At 44.4% G+C, this 27,510-nt stretch overlaps 1 protein-coding gene across 1 annotated transcript in view; it reads left to right on the top strand.

Moving 5' to 3' along the window:
* Positions 1 to 27,510, top strand: part of ZDHHC14 (zinc finger DHHC-type palmitoyltransferase 14) — a 223,008-nt gene that overhangs the window by 101,420 nt on the left and 94,078 nt on the right. Inside the window, exon 3 of the mRNA XM_039252072.1 lies at positions 2,334 to 2,494. Coding sequence (XP_039108003.1) covers positions 2,334 to 2,494 — 161 coding nt within the window. The remainder of the gene's footprint in view (positions 1 to 2,333; positions 2,495 to 27,510) is intronic.

Consider the following 27,510-nt stretch of genomic DNA (forward strand, 5'->3'; position numbering starts at 1 on the left):
AGTAAATGTGTTTTTGATTGAGTGGGGCCATCTTTTAAAATTGTCTAATTGTCTGATTCCGATTGCAAGAAAATGTTCCCTTTACGAATCCAGGAGTATATAGTAAGTTCTATTTACCAGATTATGGTATCCCCAGTCTCTTAAATGTTTGTTAATCAACTTGAAACTTTTCACATTTTTTTAGAAAACTGGAAGCCCATTAAAGGGTATTAATTATGTTAGTATTTGCCAGAAAACGCTCGAGGAAAGCAATGATTTTTTAAAATGTAGAGCAAAATCAGTTGAATTTAAAAAGTCCTTTCCCGGGGCGCCTGGGTGGCTCAGTCGGTTAAGTGTCCGACTTTGGCTCAGGTCATGATCTCGCGGTCGGTGGGTTCAAGCCCCGCATCGGGCTCTATGCTGACAGCTCAGAGCCTGGATGGGGCCTGCTTCAGATCCTGTGTGTCTCTCTGCCCTTTCCATGCTCATGCTCTGTCTCTCAAAAATGAGTAAACGTTTAAAAATTTTTTTTTAAAAAAAGCATTAAAAAAAAAGTCCTTTCCATAATATAACTGAATGCTTTCATGAAGTGCTTATCTTTAGGTTAGAGTCTTGTGTTCCTTTTATCCACATTCTTTGTATCTTCTGGCTCTCTTTGCTGAATTCACTGTCCTACAAGAATCTCTGAGGTTGTTCAAAAAGGCTCTTAAGCATCTGGAAGTTTGGGCAGGTCACACTGATGCAGGAATGACATTGAACAATTTTTTATGGTTTCCCGTGAGCCTATGAAGAGAAGTCACAACTGACAATCCAGCAAGTGAAATGTGATGCCAGAGACTGGTGATGGTTGTTTCGTTCTGTTTCTGCAAGGCACTTGGTATGGGAAGGATGAAAGAAATGTTAGAAATGTCATATATTGTTGTGTCTCTAAGTCAGGTGTTTCTTTTGGAGGCCACAGTCTGCCTGCCTGCAGGCCACGCCTCCCAGTCATGTTGGGGGTCACTCATCCACCTTCTTAAAGTTGTTGGAAAGCCAGCTTTACTATGACCTAGTCTTCAGGTCTCTGTCTCATTCACCATGTGTCTTCAAGACCAGACGGCCTAACATGCCTGATGCTGACCTCAGCAAAGGGGATCGTGCCCCGGGGTCCTTGAGGCCTGGACTCTTGCTGGGATGCCTTTGCCATCCCACCAGAGACCTCACTGGTCCCAAACAGTCCCAGGATAGAGCCCCCCGTCCACCTCCTTGTCTTGAACAAAGCTTTGCTCTCCAGCTCCCTCTATTTCAGCTTGAATATTTGCAAGAGTATCCCCCTGATGGGTGGACCACCTAGGAGTTGCTTTCCATCCCAGATACTATGATTCCATGATTCTCTGTTGTGTTCTTTGATGATGCCCATGATGTTACTGAACGTGGTGACAACACCCTACCATGGTCATTGCAGATCTTACCCTCACTCAGCTCCCGGCATTAAGCTAGTTCCCACTCTGCCACTCGCTGCCTCCATGGGGTCAAGGGACAGTGATAGTGGGCCAGGAGGGCAGTGCTTAAAGCTGCCCTGGTGCCTGGATCCCCAGAGCCCAGCTGGCATAGACTTGATTCTCCCTGACTCCTCACCATCCTCACTGCATTTCAGTCCTAGCATTGAAAGGCAGTGAAGAGGTTTTGTAGAATTGAGTTGGGCCATGTTCTTCAATTGGTAGCTCAAATGGCTTCTAAAAGCAGGAGTTTATTATATTCCAGCTGCGTAAGTGCCTTTAATCCTCTTCAGAAACTGGCTTGCAAGTTCATTTCCATAGCTCATTAGCGTCTTTTGGATAGATTAGCTCCAAAATATTGAAAAATGGTTTCTTGCCTCTTAAGGGTGCATTCGCGCTTCTCAGCTTTGGTGCGATGAAGGTGTTCAACTCAGGAAGGAAAGCCTGGGTCTGGGGAAGACGGTCCTAAGGCAGCGTCTTCCTTTCTTGTGCAGTTGCAGGGAAGGCTGGGAAGATCGCACAGATTCCTGAGCTGTATTGACAGCACACAGGGTACAAGCTCTGTACATTTCACATTGATTATGCAAGTGGTATGATTTTCTCTCATCTGCCAGTGTCTTTCCCGAGCAGCACTGTGGGAGCAGAGGGCCTGGGTTTCTGTGGCTCGAAGGGGAGGGTTAAGCTGTCCACAAGAGAAAATTGCAGACCTCCCCAAATGCAAATGCTTAACATAGATGAAATTTTAATGGAAATCAATTTTGCCTCTCCAAAGAAGCTTTTGGCTTCTTGGAAAATATAGACTGCTCACTGTTGATTACTGACATTATATTTCCTTTCTTTTTCCCCTCCCCTCCTGCCTTCCCAACCTGTTGGCAGCTGCCCGTATCTAGCAGTGAAAATCACCCCCGCCATCCCCGTGGTTGGTGGCATTCTGTTCTTCTTTGTGATGGGGACCCTGCTTCGCACCAGCTTCAGTGACCCGGGAGTCCTTCCGCGAGCCACGCCCGATGAAGCCGCCGACCTGGAAAGGCAAATAGGTAACCCTGAAGGTCTGCCCTTAGCCTCGGGTCCCTTCCCACCTGGGCTCGGCCACAGTGTGGGAGGACAGGCCCAGGTTCCCGTGCAGGAGGGGACGGGCAGGGTGCTGGACAGTGACGCGTGGCCGGGGAGGAGTCCCAGAAGCCTTCGTTCCGGCCGCAGCAGGATGACCTGAGTAGAGGTGGGATAAAGTGGTTGGAGGTAAGGCCCAGCGGCTGGCGTGCTGGAGGCGGGCTGGCAATGCCATCAAGTGAGGGCCGCCACCAACTTCTGTTTGCCGATGCTTCTTCGAAACCCAAGCTCCTCTGAGAAGGAGTCTCTATTATGAAAGACCCGTAGTTTTAAGTGGCTGCCCTCTGCTCCGTTTATAATCATCACACTTCATGCTAGTTTCTGTAACAGAAGCCTGGAGAGATTACATCTGACCCCATGGTCTAGGTTACCCAGCCTAGGACTCAGAACTTCCTTTATGAAGGCATGGCCAAGATATGTATTTGTGATATATATTGACATGAACAGCTTTGGTTGTCCTTAGCTATTGAAATCCTAGGATAGAAAGTTTACAGCAACGTACTTTGAAACATATATTGAAACAAACCTTAATCCCTCCCAGAACAAACTTTTAAAGCTGTATTTTTGGCTAAAAAAAGAGAGTTGCTTCTTGCTCTTAAAAGTTTGCATTCGTGCACCTGTGGCTCGGTGCTGGTGCGGTGATAATCTGAAGCAAGTAGCAGAGGGGCTGTGATCGCTCCGTGTGAACATAGGATGATCGCTTCGTGGTTTTTTAACATGAAAACCCACCTGGCTTTTCCCTCCTGCTGCTCCCCCCTGCACCGTGAGCTTCCTTCCCTTCCCAGGGTCCCTCAGCCAAAAGACCCCCTGCTTTGCAGTGTAAAGAAATACAAGTGTGGATTTTGAGAGGCAGTGCCTGCTGTGGCCAGCCATCCCCAAGTACCAAAGCATGACTGCGTCATCGGAGCATCTGCCTATGTCCCCGTTGTCCAGGAGGGGGCCAGTGCATGATTTCAGTGTTAATGGTGGGGATGTTTGGTGGTGGTCTGCTGGGCCACAGCCTTCTTGTGTCCTGACATAGGGAAGCCAGAAAGAAGGGTCAGCAGTGGTGAGACCGTCTCTCTCTTAGTCACCCCATCTTGGGATTTCAAGACATTAATTATAAATTAATTCATAATTTAAAGCCTTAAATTTATAGCATGTGAATCATTTATAAAAGCTACCCATGGCTATTGCTGAATTTGATCATATCCAAGCAAGTTTGGGAGGCAGACTTTATTATTACCTCCATCTTGCAAATAAGGAAACAGAGCCTCAAAGAGGCTAAATGGGAGAAAGTGGTGGAGCCAGAGCCTTGAACCCAAGTCTCCTGGGTCTCAGCCCTTATTCTTTCCAGGGCATCACGTCACAGGGGAGAGACAGGCCCAGTTTCCTTCAGGAGCAGAACTGGGCCTATGGAAACTGCATAGGCTGTACCCATGTCACATTAACACGCAGCTTGAAAATCCTCGACTCAAGCAGTGTGCAAAGAGCCCGGCTCTTCACGCTGGCCTTGAAGCATTTTCCTGCTGTGATCCTATTTCCTATCTCTCCTCTTGGTTAGTGCAAGGAGCATCTGCAAAATCAACAAGATTAGGAACCAGGGGTGATAAAGCGTGCCCTTGGAAGCCCCTACTACAAGTGCAGATTCTAAGAAGCACAGAGTTTCCGTTCTTCCCTGTTAATATTGAGGAGGTTGAGTGATTCACTGAAGTGCTTTTTTTTTTTTTTTATAACCTAAGAGCAGTATTTCAACAAGAGCATTTTTAAAGCCAACTCTGCCCCATGCTGTCAGAGACACAGAATCTGTGAGAGAACTAGATGAGGTAAAGGATGAAACCTTTACCCGTGAGGGAGAGCAGAGGGGCTTTAGAGACAGGCGAGCATGGCAGACATGAGTTGGCTCTGCACATCCCTTCCCCCAAGAAGCAAAAAAAAAATTGGAAAAAATAGTCACAATCATTTCATGGCTCTAGAATTCAACTGTATTGAGGAGCCATTATTCATGCAAAACTACTTGACTTTGGTAAGGAGAGTGGGTGTCTATGATATTCTAACCTAGAGCTGCTCCAATCCCCACCTGAATTCTAAAGGTGATGAAGTTCTACTTGGACAGGGCAAGCTCTGAAAACCAGCAGCATCTCTGTCTGAGGGGCCAGTGTGCTCTGGAGTAAAGTATGGAAAAAATCAGCAACTGAAACTTTCACCTTAAGAAACTAGAAAAAATGCAAACTAAACTCAAAGCAATCTATAGTAAGGCAGTATTAAAGATGACAGTGGAAATCAAAGAAATAGAATATAGAAAACAACAGGGTAAATCAATGAGACTGAAAGTTAGTTTTTTGAGAAGACTAACAAAATTGATACACTCTTAACTATACTACCCCCCACCCCTTCCAAAAAAAGACAAAGAGAAGATACAGATTACTAAAATCAGGAATGAAAGCAGAAGTCTTACCATTGACCCTACAGATATTAAAAAGATTTTAAATTTATGCCATAAAATTAAACAACTTAGATGAATGGACAAAGTCTTAGAAACCCACAATTACCAAAAGAATGACTCAAAAAGAAATAGAAAAGCTGAAGAAACCCATAACAGGTAATCCTTACTTCATACCATGCACAGTTTAATTCAAAATGGATCATAGACCTAAATTTAAGAGCTAAGTCTCTAAACTTTTGAAAGAAACAGAGAAAATTTTCACGACATTAGGTTAGGCAAACGCTTCTTACATAAACACCAAAAGCATGATCTGTAAAGAAAGTAAAAGATAACAAATTGGAGTTCATCAAATTAGAAGTTTTTGTACTTCAAAAGATACCTTCAAGGGGCACCTGAGTGGCTCATTTGGTTGAGTGCCTGGCTCTTGATTTTGGCTCAGGTCATGATCTCATGGTTTATGGGATCCAGCCCCACGTTGGGCTCTGTGCTGACTGTGAAGATCCTGCTTGGGATTCTCTCTCCCTCTCTCTCTTCCCCTCCCCTGCTTGATCTCTCTCTCTTTATCTCAAAATAAATAAATAAACATTTTAAAAAGTTACCATTAGGAGGACCTGGGTGTCTCAGTCAGTTAAGTGTCGCCTTCTGCTCAGGTTATGATCTCATGGTTCACAAGTTTGAACCCTGTGTTAGGCTCTATGCTGCCAGCTCAGAGCCTGGAGCCTGCTTCAGGTTCTGTGTCTCCCTCTCTCTCTGCCCCTCCCTTGCCCATGCTCTGTCTCTCTCTCTCAAAAAATAAATATTAAAAAAATTTTATAAGGTATCATTAAGAAAGCAGAAAGACAAGCCAGAGACTGGGAGAAAATATTTGCAAATCATATATCCTGTACTTGTATCCAGAATATATTAAGATCTCTTACAACTCAATAATAAGACAAACAACCCAAATAAAAATGAGTAAAGGATTTGAACATTTTTCCAAAGAAGATGTATGAATGGCCAAAGAATACATGACAAGATTATCAATATCACTAGTTAAAACGGAAATGCAAATCAAAACCACAGTGAGATACCACTTCACACCCACTGGAAAGGCTCTCATCCAAAAGACATGATGGTGAAGATACGGAGAAATTGGAACCCTCATGCATTACTGGTGGGGATGTAAAATGGTGCAGCCACTTTGGAAAACATTTCCTTAAGATTCCTCAAGAAGTTAGGCATAGATTATCATACAACCCATATTATCATACAACTCTATTTGTAGGTTTATATCCAAGAGGAGTGACAACATATGTCTCTGGTGTGCATTGTACCTAAAACCCTCAAACTGGAAACAGCACAAATGTCCATCAGTGGGCAAACCGATGAATAACGTGTGGTATGTCCACACAGTAGAATACTATGAAGCAATAAAAACGAGCCCAGTGTTGATGCATGCTACAACACAGATAAACCTTAAAAACACACTAAGCGAGGGGCGCCTGAATGGCTCAGTCAGTTGAGCATCTGACTCTTGATTTTGGCTCAGGTCCATGATCTCATGGTTCATGGGATCGAGCCCTGCATTGGGCTCTGCACTGACAGTGAGGAGCCTGGTTAGGATTCTCTCTGACTCTCTCTCTGCCCCTCCTCCTACTCACATGCTCTGTCTCTCTCAAAGTAAAAAAACATAAAAAAACAAAAGCCACTCTAAGTGAAAGAAGTCAGATCAGAAGGCTACCCATTGTGTAGTTCCATGTGTATGAAGTGTCCAGAAAGGGCAAATCTTTAGAGACAGAAAGCAGATGAGTGATTGCCTGGGGTTGGGGGAGGAGTGAAGGTCGCCACACTGGGACTTGAGAAATCTTGCTGGAAATGGCCTAAACTTGGGCTGTGGTGCTGGTTGTACAATCCAGCCCATTTATTAAAGGTCATGACATTACATACTTCCAAAGGCTAGCGGTTAGGTTTGTGGGGTACAGCACAATAAAGCTGTCAGAAAAAGAGGAAGAGAGGAAGGGGAGAGGAAGACGATGAGAGCAGAAGAGGAAGGAGGGCCAACTCACCTCTAGTTGTGTGACGTTAGGCTAGTTGTAAAATGGGAATAATGATGCATATCCTATAAGGTTCTTCTCAGGATCAGCTTAGAAAATGTTTTTTTGGGGTTGAGTGTTTGTTTTTGTTTTTTTTAGAAAAATCCTTCTCTTCTTCCACCCAGTTCTCTCCTTACCCTCCACATACGTAGGTTCTCATAAAAGAATTCTTGACCCAAAATGTGGTAGGAATAAATAGCATAGTTAGGCTGATTCTTTATAAGGAGTCCTCCTTCCTCTCTATTACTTGGGTGTGGAGAATAAGATTCTGTTTCCGTGAAATCTTATCGCATTTATTTTGTGCTATCTAATGAAAGAAGAAAAAATGAAAATTAGATTTGGAAGCATCTTATTATTAGTTATTAATCCTAATTATCTGTAGTTGACGTCTCCTTATAGAAGACCAGATAGCCGTTCGAAACCAGCCTGTGAGTAATTGATGGAAGCTGTGAGTGGAGGATGGGGGCAGCTCCTCTGCCTTCAGATTTCTGCAGGGGAGTAGGTAGAGATTTCTGCAGGGGTGTGGGTGGAGAGGAGGAGGAGGCTGTGTGTCTGAGTCTGTTACAAGTCTCCCGGAATGCCTTATACTTCTTTTTTTGAAACATCTTTCCTGATGAGTTACACTGCAGCTAAAAATACACCGTAGGCAACAGGGGTGCAGGGAGATCTTTCCGGGGTCCCTGGAGTCCTGCTTGGAAATGTGACTCTTTGGAGACTTGGCTTTTTCGGTTCACTTGAGGATGATAAGATACTAAGCAATTTATGTGGAGTTAGGGGGAAAAAAAATGGTGAGAGGGGCACCTGGGTGGCTCAGTCAATTGAGTATCTGACTCTCGATTTCAGCTCAGGTCCAGGGCCATGGAATCAAGCCCTGCATCCACACTTAGTGTGGAGCCTGCTTGGGATTCTCTCTCACTTTCCTGCTGCTCCTCTCTCCCGCTCGTACTCTCTCTCTTTCTTTCCCTCTCTCTAAACTAAAAAAAAAAAATCTTTAAAAAGGAAAAAAAATTATGAGATACTGCATTATAAATTACAGAATCAAAGAATTTCATTTCAAGTAGGGATAGACCTTTACAGGGATCAAAATGGGGGAAAGTGGTGGGTCTCCCTCTCTGCTTTTCATTATGCCTGGGGTCACTTCCACCCCACTGGTCCTGAGGATGCCAAGAGAGAGAGCCCAGGAGGAGCTGAAATGTGAACTCAGCTTACTGGACTCCAAAAGCCAGTCTAGTTTTTTAGGAAACTCTCTCCCTGTGTCACGGTAACCCTGACACCACAGAGTTCTAGCAGGATCCATAAAAGAAAAAGATGATAAATTGATCAATGATCAAATGGTTGCTTGGTGAGGGCGGAATTATAGCAAAGGAAGTAGGGTGGTCTTTAAAAGCCTCACCTATGCTGTGGCAATGGCAGAATCTGAAGAATTAATTGCCTCCACTCTGCAGCTTTTACTGGGTAGCTAGAACACCTCTGTGCTAGACACCGTGCGTCTCCCTTCTCTGTCTCCTTCTCTCTCCTTCCCTCTCTCTTTTCCTCTCTACCTCCTCCCTTTCTTCCTCCCTGTCCCTCTCCTCCTTCCCTCCTCCCCCTCCTCTGCCCTCCTCCTCCTCCCCCTCCTCTGCCCTCCTCCTCCTCCCCCTCCTCCCTCTCCTCATTCCCTCCTCCTCCTCTCCCTCCCCCTCCTCCCTCTTTTCTCTCGCTTTCTTCCCTTCTTCCTTCCCCTCCTCCTCCCCCTCCTTCTCACCTTCCTCCTCTTTCTCATTCTCCCCCTCCTCCCCTCTTCCTCCTCCTCCCCTTCTAACTTCCCCTTCCTCCTCTCCCTCCTCCTTTCCCCATTTCTCTTTCTCCCCCTTCTCCTCCCCCTACTTCCCCTCCTCTTCCTCTTTCTCTTCTTCTCTTTCATCCTCTACCCCCGACTCTTTTCGTCAGATTCTCTCATCAACCTCTTTTCTTGAAGTACACAAAACCAATCACCATTTCTAAGACAAAAGTTTATCTTTCCTTATTTCCTAAATTAGTCCCGTGTACTGGACATCGTCTAGAAGAGATGTTTAGGAAGCCCGGCTGCTTCCTGATCCTGGCGAAACACGGGCCAACCAGCCACGGTTCCGCAGCGTCCTACATAGCGCAGTTGCCGGGAAGAGTTCCATGAGAACAGGATGTTTTCACCCGCCAATTTGACTTGCTCGAGGTTTTTTCCCCAGAGACATCTTAGTGCTGTGTTTAAGAGTAGAAACATTTTAAATTTTGGGTGGGGGGTATTTATTTTTGAGACAGAGAGAGACAGAGCACAAGTGTGGAGGGGCAGAGAGACAGGGAGACACGGAATCTGAAACAGGCTCCAGGCTCTGAGCTGTCAGCACAGAGCCCGATGCAGGGGCTCAAATCCACAAACCATGAGATCATGACCTGAGCCGAAGTCGGACGCTCAACCGACTGAGCCACCCAGGCGCCCCTAAGAGTGGAAACATTTCTTTTTTTTTTTTAATTTTTTTATTTATTTCTAGGAGAGAGAGAGACAGCGTGAGCAGGGGAGGGTCAGAGAGAGAGGGAGTGACAGATTCTGAAACAGGCTCCAGGCTCTGAGCTGGCAGTCAGCACAGAGGCCGACGCGGGGCTCGAACCCACGAACCGCGGGATCGTGACCTAAGTGAAAGTCGGACGCTTAACTGACTAAGCCACCCAGGCGCCCCGAGTGGAAACATTTCAATTGGAATTTTAACAACACTGATGGATTCTTGTTGAAGAAAACACTTTCTGAGAATACTCTAAGCCATCTTAAGACCTTAATCAATTTTCTCTATTGTAAAGCTACACTATTTCCAGTTTTTCCCATTCTTGTTTTTATTTTACTAAAATTATTTTGATTGGGGTAATTTCTGCATAAAATTCAAAACTAAGGGTTTTTTATTAATCAGGTTTTTTTTGTGTCATGCAAGTTGTCATTATGAATTTTCTTATGGAACTATTATTTCTACTAAGACAGATTTTCCTGGCAACTTAACTTTTTAAGTCAATTCTGGTTTCTTTTTGTGTTGGCTATTTCTGCTGATAATAGTCACCATAAAATTGCTTTAAAATGTGATAGTTTCATTTATTTCTGGCCTCATGGTTAGTCTGTTGTCTGTGATTGATCTGTGATTAACCCTCCCTTACACTTTGAGTCACTCCATGAACTACACACTAGATGCCACAGTGCAGAACATACGAAAAGAAAAAGGGCAGGATCATTGGTGGCTAATTTGATTGGATTTTGCCAGTTATCTTTTCAGAAGGTGCTATTTTCCAGTCCTTTCCCCCAATTCTTGGTTGCATTTCCCTGCTCACCTCCAAAATGATCCCAGTTTATCCTTTGTGTAGTTGTTGCTTGCAGTGGATATTTTGGAATTTCATGAACAGTTGGCCAGGCCCGGGAACTCTGTTTGAACTTGACTATAACTGCCTGTGTGGCATTCCTTCCATCTCTGACCCTTTTCTTGCTTCCTGCCCCCTTCCTTACAGTGTAACAATGATGCCCCTTCATCAGTACATGCACCATCAGCACTTACCTGTGTCCATTGACATAAAATAAATATTCTGTGTACTTTTCCTGTAAAGCATTGGTATGTTGGTCCACAATGAAAGGTCTAATAACATTAATGGCTATTTTTCATTGAGTGCTTCTCTTATGCCAGGTATCATGCTCAGTTCTGTCTATGTATGACTTCCTTTATACCCACAGCATCCACTCCATGGTGTTTAGACACTATTGTCCCTATTTTAGTAATAAGAAAGCCAGTGCTCAGAAAGGAAAGTGATTGGCCAAAGGTCATTTGGCCAGAGCTGGGAACATAGGCCAATCCTCCATTGCCCTTGGTGCTCCAAGCCACTGCCCATGGTCTAGCTGCTCTGGGGAGGTCGGCTCTGAGCAAGAAGCTTCTGGTCTTACTGGAGCAAGTAGCACTTCCTATTTTCCCTAAGCTGTTTTCTCTCCCCCAGACTGTGGGCATCATCCAACTTTCCCATCCTGTTGGCTGACTCCCCCGTCGTATCCATGGCTCAGAAATAGAGAACCATTCCCAGCGCATCATGGTTACAGGGCCTGGTTCTCAAATCCTGGGCCCCATTGGGTGGAGAAAGTGGAACTGCCAGGAAAGTCCAAACAATCTGATGCCTCTCTTGAAACTGACTGCCTTTTGTCCTTTGGGACTTTCGTCCTTTGAGACTCTCACTGATGTCCAGATGCCCTGTGATACTTGTGAAAGAGTTAAGGGAAGCGGGGAGCTGGGTGTCCTGCCATGTCTAAAATACCTTCTGGAAGAAACAAGGCCTTTGAAGAAAATGGCACCATAGCAATAAAAAAAAAAAAAAGAAGAAGAAGAAGAAGATGATGAGGAAGAAGATTCCTCGTTTAAGGGAAAATGCTGGAAACATCTAGTGTGCACTAATGCCAAGGAAGGGTGGGCAGTGATTCTCCCATACCAACACAGGGTGGCAACTCAGAATGTCAGAATTCCTCATCGCCTCTTAAAAAAAAAATCCAGCCTGGGAGAGCTGAGAACCAGATGTCACAATTCGAAATTGTGGTATTTGGGGAAATACCACAAGATTTTGAAAACTCTCATTCTGAGGGAGGGAAGAAGCCAGAGATTTTGTTTTTCCAAAGGATTTAGGAAGATGGGTGTTTCTCATCCAGGATGTTCATTAAAGTCTATATTATTTCTTCCTGTAGAAATCCAAACTTGCAGGAATGCACCATGTGTTGGAACTGAGGCCAGTTTCTGATGTAAATGTAATCACTGGTTTGTGAGGTTAGGACATTTCACTGTGATGGTTGGGGTGGAGAATGATAAGGACAGAGAAGAGCACCCTGCAGCTCCCACCCCTGTATGCCCTTTACAGAGCAGTTCTCCAGAGAGCCTTGTGGGTGGCGAGTGGGACTTTCCTCCTTTTTATGAGAAGAGAAACTGAGACGAGGGAACTGTTTTACTTACTGAGATCACGCTTTCTTTCCCCTCTGCACTGAGCCTATGAATCTGAATTCCTAAATCCACTGTGGTATTTTGGTGACCACTGTACTTCCCATCCTGAATCCACTGGTTGTCTCTTTTAACACAATAAATCTTAATAAGTTGAAGGTTGGACTTACAGAAGTGTACCAATGTACACATTTGGAATCTCTTCTGGAGAATTAACGAACCCACCCTGGAAACAAAGGGATCGCTTAATTTTGGATGGCTCTCTTACCGCACCAATGTTGCATTCTTTAGAGTCTGTTAAATCAGCAAAAAGAGTAATGTTAACATGCTTTGCCAAAAGAAAGAAAGGAATAAAGGAAGGAAGTGAGGGAGAAAAGAGGGAGGGAGGAGAGAGAGAGAGAGAGAGAGAGAGAGAGAGAGAGAGAGAGAGAAGAAATGTACTGTAATTATAATCAGTTCTCATATACAAGGCCAGGGAAGGGGGAAATTGGATACACTAACCAGGGTGAGGAACGGTCAGCTGTGAGCAAGCAGAGGAAGCCAGAAGCTTCAAGGAGGGGAAGGACAGGCTCAGGTTGCATGAAAGGGATGAAAAAACTGGGACTGCATGGCTCAAGAATATAGCCAAAGGAAAGAGCAACGGTCTGGTGTCAGTTCATGGAAAATAGAGGCCCACCCTTCCCCAGTCAGGGACACTGAGATGCACAGATCCCATCGATGAATGAGCTTGGGATCTCCAGGTGGGCTGGTTGCCAGCAAATGCTCTGAGTCATAAAACATTCTAGCTTAAAGAGACCTCAGTGACTCTGGAGATCACCCTGGACAACACCTTCAGTTTGCAGACAAGTAAGCTGAGGCTCAGAGAGAGACAGGTGCAAACACCTGTCCCTTGACTTTTTTCGTGTGTCTAAAATCGAATCCCCAAATCCTTGGGGTCCATGGAGCCGCAATATCAACATCTCCTGGGGGCTTATTAGAAATGCAGAACTTCATCTTAGCCTCAGGAATCAGACAACACAAAGAAATAAAAGGCATCCAAATTGGACAGGAGGAGGTCAAACTTTCACTCTTCACAGATGACATGATATTCTATATGGAAAACCCAAAAGACTCCACCAAAAAACTGCTAGAACTGATCCATGAATTCAGAAAAGTAGCAGGATATAAAATCAATGCACAGAAATCAGTTGCATGTCTATACACCAATAATGAAGCAGCAGAAAGAGAAATCAAGGGATCTATCCTATTTATAATAGCATCAAAAGCCCTAAAATACCTAGGAATAAACCTAACCAAAGAAGTGAAAAATTTACACTGAAAACTATAGGACGTTTATGAAAGAAATTGAAGAAGACACACACACAAAGGAAAAACATCCCATGTTCATGGATAGGAAGAAGAAATATTGTTAAAATGTCAATACTACCCAAAGCAACCTACATATTCAATGCAATACCTATCAGAATAACACCAGCATTCTTCACAGAGCTAGAACAAACAATCCAAAAATTTTATGGAACCAGAAAAGACCCTGAATAGTCAAAGCAATCTTGAAAAAGAAAACCAAAGTTGGAGGCATCACAATCCCAGACTTCAAAATGTATTACAAAGCTGTAATCATCAACACAGTATGGTACTGGCACAAAAACAGATACTCAGATCAGTGGAACAGAATAGAGAACCCAAAAATGGACCCACAAAGTATGGCCAACTAATCTTGGACAAAGCAGGAAAAAATATCCAATGGAATAAAGACAGTCCTTCAGCAAATGGTGCTGGGAAAACTGGACAGGGACATGCAGAAAAATGAACCTGGACTACTTTCTTACACCACACACAAAAATAAACTCAAAATGGATGAAAGACCTAAATGTAAGACAGGAAGCCATCAAAATCCTGGAGGATAAAACAGGCAGTAACCTCTTTGACCTTGGCCGCAGTAACTTCTTACTCAACACGTCTCTGGAGGCAAGGGAAACCAAAGCAAAAAAGAATTATTGGGACCTCATCAAAACAAAACAAAACAAAACAAAAAAAACCAAAAACAAAAAACATTTCCACAGAGAAGGAAACAGCAAAACTAAAAGGCAACCAACGGAATGGTAGAAGGTATTTGCAAATGACATATCAGATAAAGGATTGGTATCCAAAATCTATAGAGAACTTCCCAAACTCAACACCCAAAAAACAAATAATCCAGTGAAGAAATGGGCAAAAGACATGAATAGACACTTCTCCAAAGAAGACATCCAGATGGCCAACCGACACATGAGAAAATGCCAAACATCACTCATCATCTTGGATATACAGATCAAAACCACATTGAAATACCACCTCACACCTGTCAGAATGGCTAACATTAACAACTCAGGCAACAACAGATGTTGGTGAGGATGCAGAGAAAGAGGATCTTTTTTGCACTGCTGGTGGGAATGCAAACTGGTGCAGCCACTCTGGAAAACAGTGTGGAGGTTCCTCAAAAAATTAAAAATAGAACTACCCTACAACCCAGCAATTGCACTACTAAGTTATATATCCAAGGGATACAGGTATGCTGTTTTGAACGGGCACTTGACCCCCAATGATTTTAGCAGCACTATTGACAATAGCCAAAGTATGGAAAGAGCCCAAATGTCCATCGATGGATGAATGGATAAAGAAGATGCGGTACATACACACACACACACACACACACACACACACACACTGGGGTATTACTTGGCAATCAAAAAGAATGAAATCTTGCCATTTGCAACTACACAGATGGAACTGGAGAGTATTATGCTAAGCGAAATTAGTCAGAGAAAAACAAATATTGTATGATTTTACTCATATGAGAACTTTAAGACACAAAACAGATGAACATAAAGGAAGGGAAGCAGAAATAATATAAAAACAGGTAGGGGGACAAAACATAAGAGACTCTTAAATGTAGAGAACAAATAGAGGGTTGCTGGAGAGGTTGTAGGAGGGGGGATGGGCTAAACAGGTGAGAGGCTTAAGGAATCTACTGAAATCATTACGCACCATGTGCTAACTAACTTGGATGTAAATTATAAAAAATAAATTATTAGATTTAAAAAAAAAAAAAAAACAGAAGAAGAACTTCAGGCCCCAGTCCTCATCTGGATTGAGAATCTGTATTTTTTTTTTTTTTTTTTTTTTTGGTGTTGAATTGATAGGTTCTTTATAGATTTTGGACACTAACCCTTTATCAGATATGTCATTTGCAAATACTATCTCCCATTCCATCAGTTGCCTTTTAGTTTTCTTGTTTCCCTTGCTGTGCAGAAGCATTTTATCTTGATAAGTTTCATTTTTGCTTTTGTTTCCCTTGCCTCCAGAGACGTGTCTAATAAGAAATTGCTGCGGCCAAGGTCAAAGAGGTTACTGCCTGTTTTCTCCTCTAGGAATTTGATGGTTTTCTGTCTCACATTTAGGTCTTTCATCCATTTTGAGTTTATTTTTGTGTATGCTGTAAGAAAGTAGTCGAGGTTCATTCTTCTGCATGTCACTGTCCGGTTCTCCTAGCACTCTTTGTTAAAGAGACTCTCTTTTTTCCGTTGGATACCCTTTCCTGCTTTGTCCAAGATTAGTTGGCCATACTTTATGGGTCCATCTCTGGGTTCTCTATTCTTTTCCATTGATCTGCGTGTCTGTGTTTGTGCCAGTACCATACTGTCTTGATGATTACAGCTTTGTAATACAGCTTGAAGGGCTAAATGGGTGATGGGCTTTAAGGAGGACACTTGTTGGGATGAGCACTGGGTGTTCTATATAAGTGATAAATCACTGGATTCTACTCCTGAAACCAGTGTTAACCTATATATTAACTAACTTGAATTTAAATAAGTAAATAAATAAGAACTATCAAGAAAATTAAAAGACCACATTAAAAAAAAGAATGGCATATTCTGTGAATAATGTTAGAATGCAAAGCTGCGCACACACCCAAATAAATCCAACAAGTAAACTGTAGGTGCTGCAAAATAACAGATATTTAAATGACTCACTGGCATATTACTGTCCTTGTTACTAAGTGCTGTACTCCGGATGATAAAGCAAGACCATGGAGCAACAGCTCTTCTGAGTGAGGGAATGGGTTAGTCAGTCAATAGCGTTTAGAGGAAAGTCAAAGATAAGGCGCTTCATCCGAGAATGGGCAGGGCGTGTTCCGCCAGACCGGCTCAGGAATAGCAGCAAGTCCACAGCGGTGAGTGTGCAGGGCATGGGGAGGAAGAGGGGCGAGAACGGCTTTTCAGAAAGAAATCCCCCTGGAGGAGGTTAATCTGAAGAGTGGGCAGGCTCTTTGTGCCTGGAATTTTCCTATTACAAGTGTAGAGTAGCATGAAAGGCCTCTCAGGAATAAAAGGAAACAAAGCACTGGGTGAGGACAGAGGAAATAGACCAGGGGAGGAGGTGGAGCGGGGCGGGCCGGGAGGAAGAGGGGAAGCCGAGCAGGTGCAGGTCAGGGGAAGGATTAGCAGGAGAGATTTAGAGAACGTGCTATGGTCAAAGAAGCAATAGGCACTCCCTGAAGATTTCTTGGGAAAAGCTGCTTTTTTTTTTTTTTTTTTTTTACTGTCTAGGGCACCATCCTTCATTCCACTTCATAAAACCTCTGCATGTTTTGAGTGTTTTGTGGCTGGAGTCTACTCTAGGGATCCAGCTTAAGAGAGCCACTTGCCAAAGAGCCTACTCTCAGGGTCTCTGCTTATCCCTTACCTGTGGTTGACACCCCTGTGTCCTTTATGTGCTTGCATACTCTCTGAGATCAGTGGGGTCTGTGATATCAATGGAATTATGCCCAGATAACAACCCTCTGAAACTTTGTTATAATCAAATCAACTCACTGCTGGCTTTCCAAGTGACCTTTCTATCTCCTCCTTTAGAATTAAATGCTATAGAGTAGGGATTTATAGCCGGTTTGGGGAGTAGGGTGTGCTCTGTCTTCCTTCCCTTCTGTGCCCTGGAAAACTCAAGACTAAGTCATGGGAGACAGATCACCTGTTCTTTTGTGTTTCTGGTGGACGAGTTCTGAGGTTAAGCATCATTGCCTAAGAGTATGCGTGAACTAATACCCGCAGTGTAGTCCAGAGCCAGAGATGGGCATCAGGACTCACCGCAGCCAGCACTCAGTGGGTAGAAGGTACATGTGAGTGAAGCCAGTGAAGGTGGCTGTACTGGAGAGAATGGTGGGGCCCTCCGGGGAGACCTCTTCCTGCCATCGTGTTGGGTAAGGAAAAACCTCCTCATATTTTTCATTTAGCCAAAGTCACCTCCAAGGCCCCTGAAAGAAAATTTTAACTTACACAGGTGGACAGAAGTGAAGACCGTTTTATGGAAATTGTAGCTTAAACACCATCTAGGAGAAAACAGAATCACAAGTGGTCAAGTGCCGTATGACATACCACCAAAATGTGGAGTATGCACTTTAAACAAATCTCTTTATTTTCTTTGAAGGATGGAAACTTGAAGTCCAAGGGTCCTTGAGTGTGTGATGGATGGGTTGCTCCTTATACTCAAGAGAAAGCAATAGAGTGGAAATGGTCAAAAATCTCTCTGTGGCTCTCACACCACTAAAAGTGACAGAGTTAGAGCATTACTGAGCAGCACACCCCCCAGAAGGATAACGCAAGCCACATGTGTTAGTGTAAATTTTCTGGTAGTGACATTTTTAAAAAAATGAAAAGGAACAGGTAAAATTAATTTTAATTATATATTCGGTTTAGCCCAGTGTGTCCAAAACATTATCATTTCAACATGCATTCAATAATAAGAAGGACTAATGAAATATTTTACATTTTTAAAATTTTTGGTATTGAATCTTGCCAGGGCTTAGTTTGCACTTAGGACACATTCAGTGTGGACTCCTTCAAATGCTCAGTAAATACATGTATCTAGTGGCTGGCGAAGTGGACAGCACAGATTTAAAGACAAAGAATCAGACCTAAGTAGTTATTAGGATCTCTCAGAGCTATTGGTATAGTTTTATCTTGCTTTGGATCACTTCAGAGAAAAGCTTGGGAAAACGGCATTTAACTTCATCATTTTTTTGAAGGACTTCAGACATTCATTCTTTTTTCACACATCCAGCAAATCCTTGAGTACTTGTTCAGTACCAGGCACTATAATAATGCAAAGTAGGGGCGCCTGGGTGGCTTAGTCGGTTAAGCATCCGACTTTCGCTTAGGTCATGATCTCGCGGTTCGTGGGTTCGAGCCCCGCGTCAGACTCTGTGCTGACTGCCAGCTCAGAGCCTGTAGCCTGTTTCAGAGTCTGTGACTCCCTCTCTCTCTGACCCTCCCCTGCTCACGCTGTCTCTCTCTCTCTGCTAGAAATAAATAAAACATTTAAAAAAATAATAATGCAAAGTATACTCTTGACAGATTTCTTTTTGTTTCTATTGATCTAATTATAAAGCTATAAAGAATGGAATCCTCTGGAATACCCAACAGGATCATTTTTGGCTTACTGTGGTCAAATTCTGTGCTATTGATTAGGCCACTGGTTCTTAAACCTGAACATACACCAAGTTCATGGGAAGGGTCTGTTCAAACCGAGGTCTGGGCCTCCTCTCCAGAGGTCCCAAGTCAGGGGTCTGGGATGGAGCCTGCTAATCTGCACTTTTGACAAGCTCCCAGGGAGTTGCTGATGATGCTGGTCTGGAAGCCACACTTTGAGAACCACTGGAGCAGAGATACAGTTTCTCCTTTAAGATCCTTCACCTTTTACGTATCCCACACACCTGAAGATAGAGCTGAGCATTTCTGGAAAGTTGAACAACCACAAGATTCTTGCGTCCTAGAGGGATTCATTGGGGGAATAGATGGATCTCTTTTCTGCAGTCTATTTTCTAAGATGCAGATTTAGTGACCCAAATGGGAGATTTGAGACCAACACCCAGGGCTGAATGGTCTGGTGTGCACTCATCTAAGCGAAGCTGCTGTGTGAATGTTTTGGGGACCAGCATCACAGATTGTGCCCCAGCTAGCCCTCTCTGCACAGGTACTCGTGGGGAGATCTCTTTGAACCCTTGCCACTGTTTCCAGAGCTCACACGTGGGCTGGGGTGGGAGTGGGGGCTGAGAAGAGTTTCCCAGGGTTACCAAAGCCTTTGAGCACCACGTACCAGCAGAAGAGCATTGCAGACTTACTTCCTGTGCCTCACAGAAGAAGTTTGTCTTTCACCTCCTGTCAAAGGATTGCTGATACCAGCTGGAGCTGCTGTCTGTCCCCACAATGTAGGACTGCTCTCGTCGTGTGTGTTTGTCCAGGGCGGCTGCAGACCCAAAAATCCTAGCTGAAGGGCACGCGGGGACACACATTTCATAAGATGTAAATCTTCCTCACTCACTCAGGTATAGTGGATCCATCTGGGAGGGTGAGAGCTGGGCCATGCCAAGCGTCAGTGAGACCAGAACTTTTGAACTGGATCCGGCAACATTCCTATGTCAGACAGTTGATGCAGATTTTGAAAGCAACCAGGGAAAAGGCCTGCTCTGAAGGGTGGCCTCGGATCCTTGATGAGTTTCTTTTTCCATTTGTGCGACTTCATCATGGTTCAGGCCCACCTTACTGAACTCAGAATGTTGTTTGAGCCTCATCTAGAAGGACAGCACATACTCTTGTCAAGTCAGAGACCTTTTATGTAAGTAGTTCCACCCAAAATGTGTGCAGTTCTCCATACTAGATTGGAATTCTAGGCTTTTTACACCAGCAAGTAAAGCACGGGCATTTGGGACGGGGCTGCCATCTGATCTCCACTGTGATGCTGGTCACCGCGCTGCACAGAGCAGTTTATTGAGAGTAACACAAGGATGCCTGTGGTTGTCACCTACCTTCCCTCCACTTCCTCACTAGGCAGGAGCAGCTCCGGGTTTGGTCACTGCTGCATATAACCCCCCAACAGTTACGGGTCCTGCCACTGGAGGCGCCAGGGGGAGGGATGGTCTTTTCTTCCTGCTGTGTACTTAGTTATCATCTTTGTAGGAAAGAAGTGTTGTAGAGAAGGGAACAGATACCAGGGGTTGTGCTCACAACACCAGTGCCCTGGCCACCTCAACACCAATTTTTGTTTTGGTTTTTTTAAATTTTTTAACATTTATTCATTTTTGAGAGACAGCGTGTGGGTAAGGGAGGGGCAGAGAGAGGGAGACACAGAATCTGAAGCAGGCTCCAGGCTCTGAGCTCTCAACACAGACCCCGATGGGGGGCTCGAACTCACGGACCACGAGATCATGATCTGAGCTGAAGTTGGACGCTTAAGTCACTGAGCCACCCAGGCGCCCCTCAACACCAATTTTAGATCACTGATGCACCTTCCTCACTGCCACTTACATTCTAGAGAAAAGACGTATTTTCTTTTAATTTGGATGACCAGATTTTGCTGTTCTTACATGATATGAATCCCACCAATACCAACCAAAAGGTCAAGTTCCTAGAAAAGAACACAGATATGAAGCCAGGCACGAACAGGTTGCCTGTGTGTGTCTGATGTTGGTGATTGGCGGGGGGGTGGGGGTGGGGGGTTGTCTGACTCCCCCAGACCCTCCTGTCATTGGACAGACTTTTGCTTTGGTGGCTACAGACTTCTGTATTTTGCTCTCAACCAGCACAGGATATTTCAAACATTTATGCGGCTATTTTTCATCTTGTGATGACATATCCCAGACATTTGATGAAAAATATGCCTGGCTGGCTGTTTAGTTAGAAAATTAATCATTATCAATTAATCAATCTATTTTTGGCATAGCACTGTTTTAAGTGCTGTGGATGAATCCGAAGAAAGCTAGCCGGAGGCTGGCATGCACAAGTGAAACCACTGAAGGCTTTCTTTTAAATGACAGAAATTTATTTTTTCACAGTTCTGTAGGCTAGCAGCCCAAGATCTAGGTGTTTCCAGGTTCGGTTTCCCCTGAGGCTTCTCTCGTTGGCTTGCAGATGCCCAAGAAAGCTTGTAGTTGTTGTTAAAAGGAACATCAGTAAGGACAGGTAACTGTAATGCAGGGTTTACAGCCTGGACTATCGACAGTTTGGGCCAGAGAATTCTTGGTGGGGTGGGGGTGGGGGCTGTGCCGTGTTTGCAGGACATTTAGCAGCATCCCTCTCCTTAACCTTCTAGATGCCACTCCCCATGTTTAGCACCCTTCTACCCCCAATAAAAATGTCTCCTGACGGTGCCAAATGTCCCTGGGGGAGTGGCAGAAGTCACCAGGGTGGAGAGCCACTGATGTAATGTAACTTGAATTTGTGAGGATGGAGGGAGCCATGAGCCTAGGAGAGAATCAAGAGAGATTTTTTCTGCGGAAAACAAGTCTGAGCTGGATTTCAAAAGACAGGAGGACCTGAATTGCCAGAGGAGATGGTAGGTGGAGGGGCAGGGGGGTGGTATTTCAGAAACCAATGACTGGAAAGGGAAATAGAGGGACACGAGCTACCTTCCTTTGACTGGCATGGGTGGTGTACGTAGAGCAAGGAGGGATAATTAATGAATTCGGTCAGCAGCAGGTAATGCCTGCTCGGGACAGGTTTCAACAGGCCAGAAAACAGAACTGAGGAAGAATGAGAATGGCTGACACATGTTGAGCACATACAGTAGCCCAGGCTCTGTTCCTGTGCACTCCACATGCTCATTCCCTTCTCTCTGCAGTAGTACCTCTCAGGTGCTACTGTTATTCAGATTTTACAACTGGAGAAACTGAGTCTTGAAACGGCCAGTAACTCTCCAAAGTCTTTCAACTAGTAACTAGCAGAGCCACGATGTAACCCCTGCCTGGTCACTGAGCCCCTGCACTCACCCATGTTGCTGGGGCATGGGCTGGTCCAGGCGGGGCCAGGATGATGGCGTTCTCCAGATTGTCAAGCAAGGTTTGAAAGGAATAAAAAAAACTTGTCCGAGTTTACAGAGACATCAGGAATTTGTATGAAAAGTCAAATAGATGCGGTGATTTCAAAGGAAAGCTACAGAGGAAGAGCCCAGGCAGAGAGGTCAGTTCTGTCGCCCCCAAGCATGGGGACAGTGGGTGCCAGGCTAGTAATGGAGCAGCGTTTCTGAGCAGGAGGTGAGTGGTCTTCGGGCAGGTCTGGGCTTGTTGGAAGGAGAAGGCTGCCCCTCAGGGCTGGGCCCAGGCAGGCTGCCAGAAGGAAAGTGAGGGGTGGGAGGCTTGAATTGGAGATGAGGCTGGTCTATGTCAGGGAATTGGATGTGGAGGGATTGCAACAAGACATGAAGTAGAGCCACACGGAAGGGCGGCCTGGACCCCGACGCTGCCGCTCACAGCCGTGATCTGGGCCGACTGCTCAGCCCTCTGGCCTTGGGGGTCCCCTTGTCTGGAACAGGGATGGTACAGTCCTGCCTGTCCTGCGGGTGAAGGGCAGAGCCGAAGGAGATGCTATACGTGTGGGGCCTAGTATTGCTCTGTGCACACGGTAGCAGCGTGCACAGAAATTCTGTGCACGAATTTGTGGCGAGCGAGTAGGTCGGTTGGAGAGAGGAAGCTGGAGCCAGATACACTCAGGGAGGCTGCAGCAGTTACAGAAGCGAGGGGTGACGGTTGGACCGGGGTTCTGGGAGAGAACCAGGGGGCTGTTAGAGTTCACAAGGACTGTTCTGATAGGAAACAAAAGAAACTTGACTTTTGCCATGTTAGGATTTGTCTCCAATGAATCATCTTATATGTAAGGGTCTTTATGTAAATAGACAGAAACAGAGCCGTCAGGGCTGACGAGTCAATTTTCACATTTGACAGAGGTGCGTGGTTAGATGTGCGGCCAGTACTGTGATAGGCTGAAGAATGAGAAAAAAGCAAAATGTTCTTCTGGGGGCAGGGCTTTGGTTGTTCTTATTTAGAATTTAGCTCTAAAAATAACTTCAGCATCAAGGCACGTAAAGGGTTTGTGGTATACACTCTTGTGAGCTGGGCCCATCTCTGCAGACTTCCTAATTTCATTCCCACACCGCTGAGGGAAGTGAGAACAATACACGGCTCTGAGAGCAAGTAGACTGAAAAAGAAATGAAGGATCTGTACCAGCCTGAGACCTCGTGCTGTGTACATCTGGGCAGAGCCCTGGAACCGGCCCTTCCCACTGCCGCCCTGATGATTAATGTATAGAGATTTTCCAGCAATGTCCAACGGATGTTTTTGACTGCCTAAACCGGCACTGAATGTACTGTGAGCTACAAATGTAAGCACATCGATTTAAGTTTTCTAGTAGCCACTTTATAGTAGTAAAAAGAAACAGGTGAAATTGACTTTTATAATTTTTATGTCACCCAGTTCTTCAACGTGTTCGCATTTGAAAATGTAATCAATATATAGAGAGTATTGAGATATTTTATATTCTACTTTTTGTGCTAAATCTTTCAAATCTGTTCTGTATTTTACACTTGAAAAAAAATCCCAATTCAAAGTAGCCACATTTTGAGCACTTAAGAGCTACAAGTGGTGGTGGCCACCATTTTGGACAGCAGGGATCTAAACTCCCCAACTGCAATGCCGCCGTTGCAGAAAAGGCTGGTAATTAATTATTCTGGGCTTGGTGACATCTATGTCATTCTCGTTCCCATAAGACTGATGCATAGTGTGCAAGAATGCAAGCTTGTGGTTCATTTTGTACCTCAACTAGTTTGCATTACCAGAGGGAAAGTGTTTAAGAGACATATATCACCCAGAGAGCCCCAGATGGGCCATTTAGTGACAAGAGCGGCCCATCCACAGGGCTCCCATCCAGCCGTTACCAATTCCAGAGGAAAACAAAACTAATACCTTTGGTGCTGAAATGGAATCCAAGTTTGTGGGAAGGAGGAATTTCTAATATAAGAAAGGCAACAGCCCATCAATAAAGAAAGATTGGATTCAGGCTAAAGCAATGAAAGACTCAGAATTGTATTTTTGGTTTTATTTCTTCTGTCTAAGGTCCTCATTTCAGGTCATTATGATTCCATTTTTTTCTGCTTGACAGTGCACAGGGTGGTTCTAGGGAGTCATTACTAAAATAAAAATTATTGGTATGGTACTTTGCAAAAGTCACCAAGTGAACTTCGGGGGTATGAAACAATACAGCAGAGTTCAAATAATGTGGAAGGGAGATTTCTTTGCTTGAGGCTCCTTTTCTTTCTTGGACAAACATATACCGGAGTGAAAACATCTGGAAATGCGACCTTCGGGGAGGGCCGCCCAGCCCCCATTCCCCAGACACTGGATTTCCTCTCCAGCTCTTTGAGAGAAATGCAAGTGGGCACTTCTGATTCTAATCATACTTCAGAATTATTACAGCTCAAAACATACAAACAGTGTGATAGATGGAGAGGTTTTTCAGGGCTCCCATTGAGCACTCCCGAGATGAAAGCAGTTAACAACCACTATTCTGTGATGATAAATTGTTGTTGGTTTTCTTTCTTCAATATTTTAAGAACTATTTGCATATTTTGGCAATGACGGACACGGAGAGTCTGATGGTGATCACAGAAGCAGATTGCAGAGGTGATTCACCGGACACAGTTGGCCATCAGAGGCAACACCATCTCTCTGTGACAGGCGGGTTCCAGCCCAGGCACCTGCTGCCTGGCAGCCTTTAGAAGCAGGTGTACTGATAGCCTTCAGTGTGGGGCAGCTGATGTGACACCAGTTGGCTACCTTCCCCTCTGATGCTCTTTTCTCCAGGACAGATCAGCTCCCCGGCAAGGGCACTGGGAAACCTCACTCCAGCACTTGCCTCTTTCTTTAGGTGTGACTGGCCAGTGGATTCAGAGCTGCTTTGGGAGTCATTCCGTGGCTTTGCTCGTGGAAGGAATCTGACAAAGTAGGATTCTACAAAACCCTTAGAATCTGACAAGCCCCTCTGCCACGTTAGAAGGAACCTTTTTGGAAGGAAAATGGTGTTCGTGTTTCATGGACACTTTCTAATTTCTCAGCAAAGTACTGCTCAAATACTTTATTTCACTCTTCTTTTTTAAAAAAATTTTAGAGGCGCCTGGGTGGCTTAGTCGGTTAAGCGTCCGACTTTCGCTTAGGTTATGATCTCGCGGTTCATGGGTTCGAGCCCTGCGTCGGGCTCTGTGCTGACTGCCAGCTCAGAGCCTGGAGCCTGTTTCAGAGTCTGTGTCTCCCTCTCTCTCTGACCCTCCTCTGCTCATGCTGTCTCTCTATATCTCTCCTAGAAATAAATAAAAAAATAAAAAAAAATTTAAATGTTTTATTTATTTTTGAGAGAGAGATAGAGACATGAGCAGGGGAGGGTCAGAGAGAGAGGGAGACACAGAATCTGAAGACAGGCTCCGGGCTCTGAGCTAGCTGTTAGCACAGAGCCCGACACGGGGTTCGAACCCACAAACCGTGAGATCATGACCTGAGCTGAAGTCGGACGCTTAACCCACTGAGCCACCCGGGCACCCCAGTTTATTTCACTCTTCTGTCTTTCCTCATCCCAAACTCCAGGTTGTTGTGAACATGATTTTGTAGTAGACCAGTTATTAATTTTTGTCCAGAAAACAGTCTGGGCAAAAAATTTCAAAAACCTTGAAAGAGCTGGCTTTCCACTTTGTATCAAGTTTTAGAAATTAATGTAAGAACCAAAATAACAAAATGATGGAAGGAATCCAAAATGAAAGGAAATTGAAATAGCTACCTGCTTCATAGAGCTTTGAGGAGCAAAGTTTAAACCTTACTTGAAAAATAAATATGAAGATGTTCATTGCAGAGTTATTTATAATAGTGTAAAAAGTTAGGGGCAATTTAAATATAGAATAGTACCAAAATGGATGAATGAACAATTGTATACTTCTGTAATTAGTGTTAGGAAGGAAGCCATTAAAATATGATTCAAAAATATGTAATGACTTATGAAAATGATCTTGATACAGCATCGAATGAAAATATGCAAAATGCAAAAACGTATGTAAATTATAATCTTAATATATGCTTCAGTTTAGAAGAATGACTGGAAAGAAACATAAAGAAGTTTTTCTTTGTGGTTAGGCTGACAAGTGTTTTTAACTTTCCTCTTTCTATGTTCTGATTCTGCATTCCTTATGATGATCAATGATCTCCCAGGTCATGATCTCCCAGTTTGTGGGTTTGAGCCCCACATCAGTCTCTGTGCTGACAGCTCACTCACTCACCCCTCCCCCACTCATACTGTCTCTCTCAAAAATAAATAAACATTAAAAAAATTTTAAAGCAGTAAACATCATTATATATCATTATATAATAGATATCCTCACAACAAACATTTATTTTAACAAGCAATACTATTTACTAGTTGCCTAGACACGGCAAATCCATTCCTTGAGGCTTCATTTCCTCCTGGATAATGGGATCCAGTGGCCTCGTCTGACACACACAAGTGTGATGAAGAACGGATGCATTAACCTGCAGAAACTGAAAGCAGCCGCTACTTATACAAGCAGGATGTGTAACACTGTGTAGGATACTGCATCTACTAGTAAATCTACTAGAAAGTAAGCTATAAGAAATTGAACAAGCTTTATTGACAAGTTTGGAATCAAAGCCCCTAAGAAACTAAAACTGAAAAAAGGCCAGCACAGGGACACCTGGCAGGAAGTTGTTTTAGGGGACCCTGGGTCCTCAGAGCTTGGGTGTGTTCGCTGGCCCAGTGCGAGGACCCTGTGTTCCAGGACACGGCTTTAGGACTGTTACTGACGGTGACTCTCGCGGCTACCCCGTGATGTTGGCATTTACTCTGCTTCACTCAGAGCAACATGGCCGTGAATGGGAGAAGCGTGCCGTGGATGGGGGCGCGGAGGCCACACAGTTCAGAAGGACTTATTTTGCTCGAGTTTTTATCAAATACCTAGAGTAGCCATCAGGTCCCAGGGGCATCCTAAACTCAGGGTTTCCATTGTCAGTGCAGATTAGAATCCCTGTGGGGGGGTTATATTTTTACATGATACTTTTATTATTATTTTTTTACCATATGTGTATTACTTTTCAATTATAAAATGCATTTATACATGTCAGAGACTTCTGGAGGTTCTGACTCAGCAGTCAGGTTCCCTGCCGGACACATGCATGTCTGAAAGTCCCCGAATGTGAGACCCATGATCCTACAGGAGCATAAATATGGGGGAAGCATATGACAAAGGGGCCACCCTCGGTTGATAATCCAATAGCTCTTGAGCTGTTGAGTTGATGTAAAAGTTAAACATGTGCTGCATGGAGGTTCTTGGAGTCTTTTCTTCTCTTAGCGTCTGAGGGTTTTGTGGGGATAAGTGAGAAACAGGGGTGTAGCTAGCAAAGAAATAATTTTGCTTCTTTAGCTCAGAGGGCTTCTGGCCGGGGGGGGGAAGGTTCAGTTTGAAGAGGTCCCAAAGGTGTGTGGCCATGAGGGGTGGGCCTGCTGCTGGGGCGCTAGAGTGTGAAGTGTGCAGTAAGCGCCACACGAGAGCATGTGAGTCCACGGCTGGTCACGAAACCTCCGTGTCTGGGCAGTGAGGGAAGGAAGCAGGGTCCAGGGCCCCCTAAGCG

This window comes from Hyaena hyaena, unplaced genomic scaffold (assembly GCF_003009895.1).
Source record: "Hyaena hyaena isolate Hyena2069 unplaced genomic scaffold, ASM300989v1 scaffold_405, whole genome shotgun sequence".
In the NCBI taxonomy this organism is placed as follows: Eukaryota; Metazoa; Chordata; class Mammalia; order Carnivora; family Hyaenidae; genus Hyaena; species Hyaena hyaena.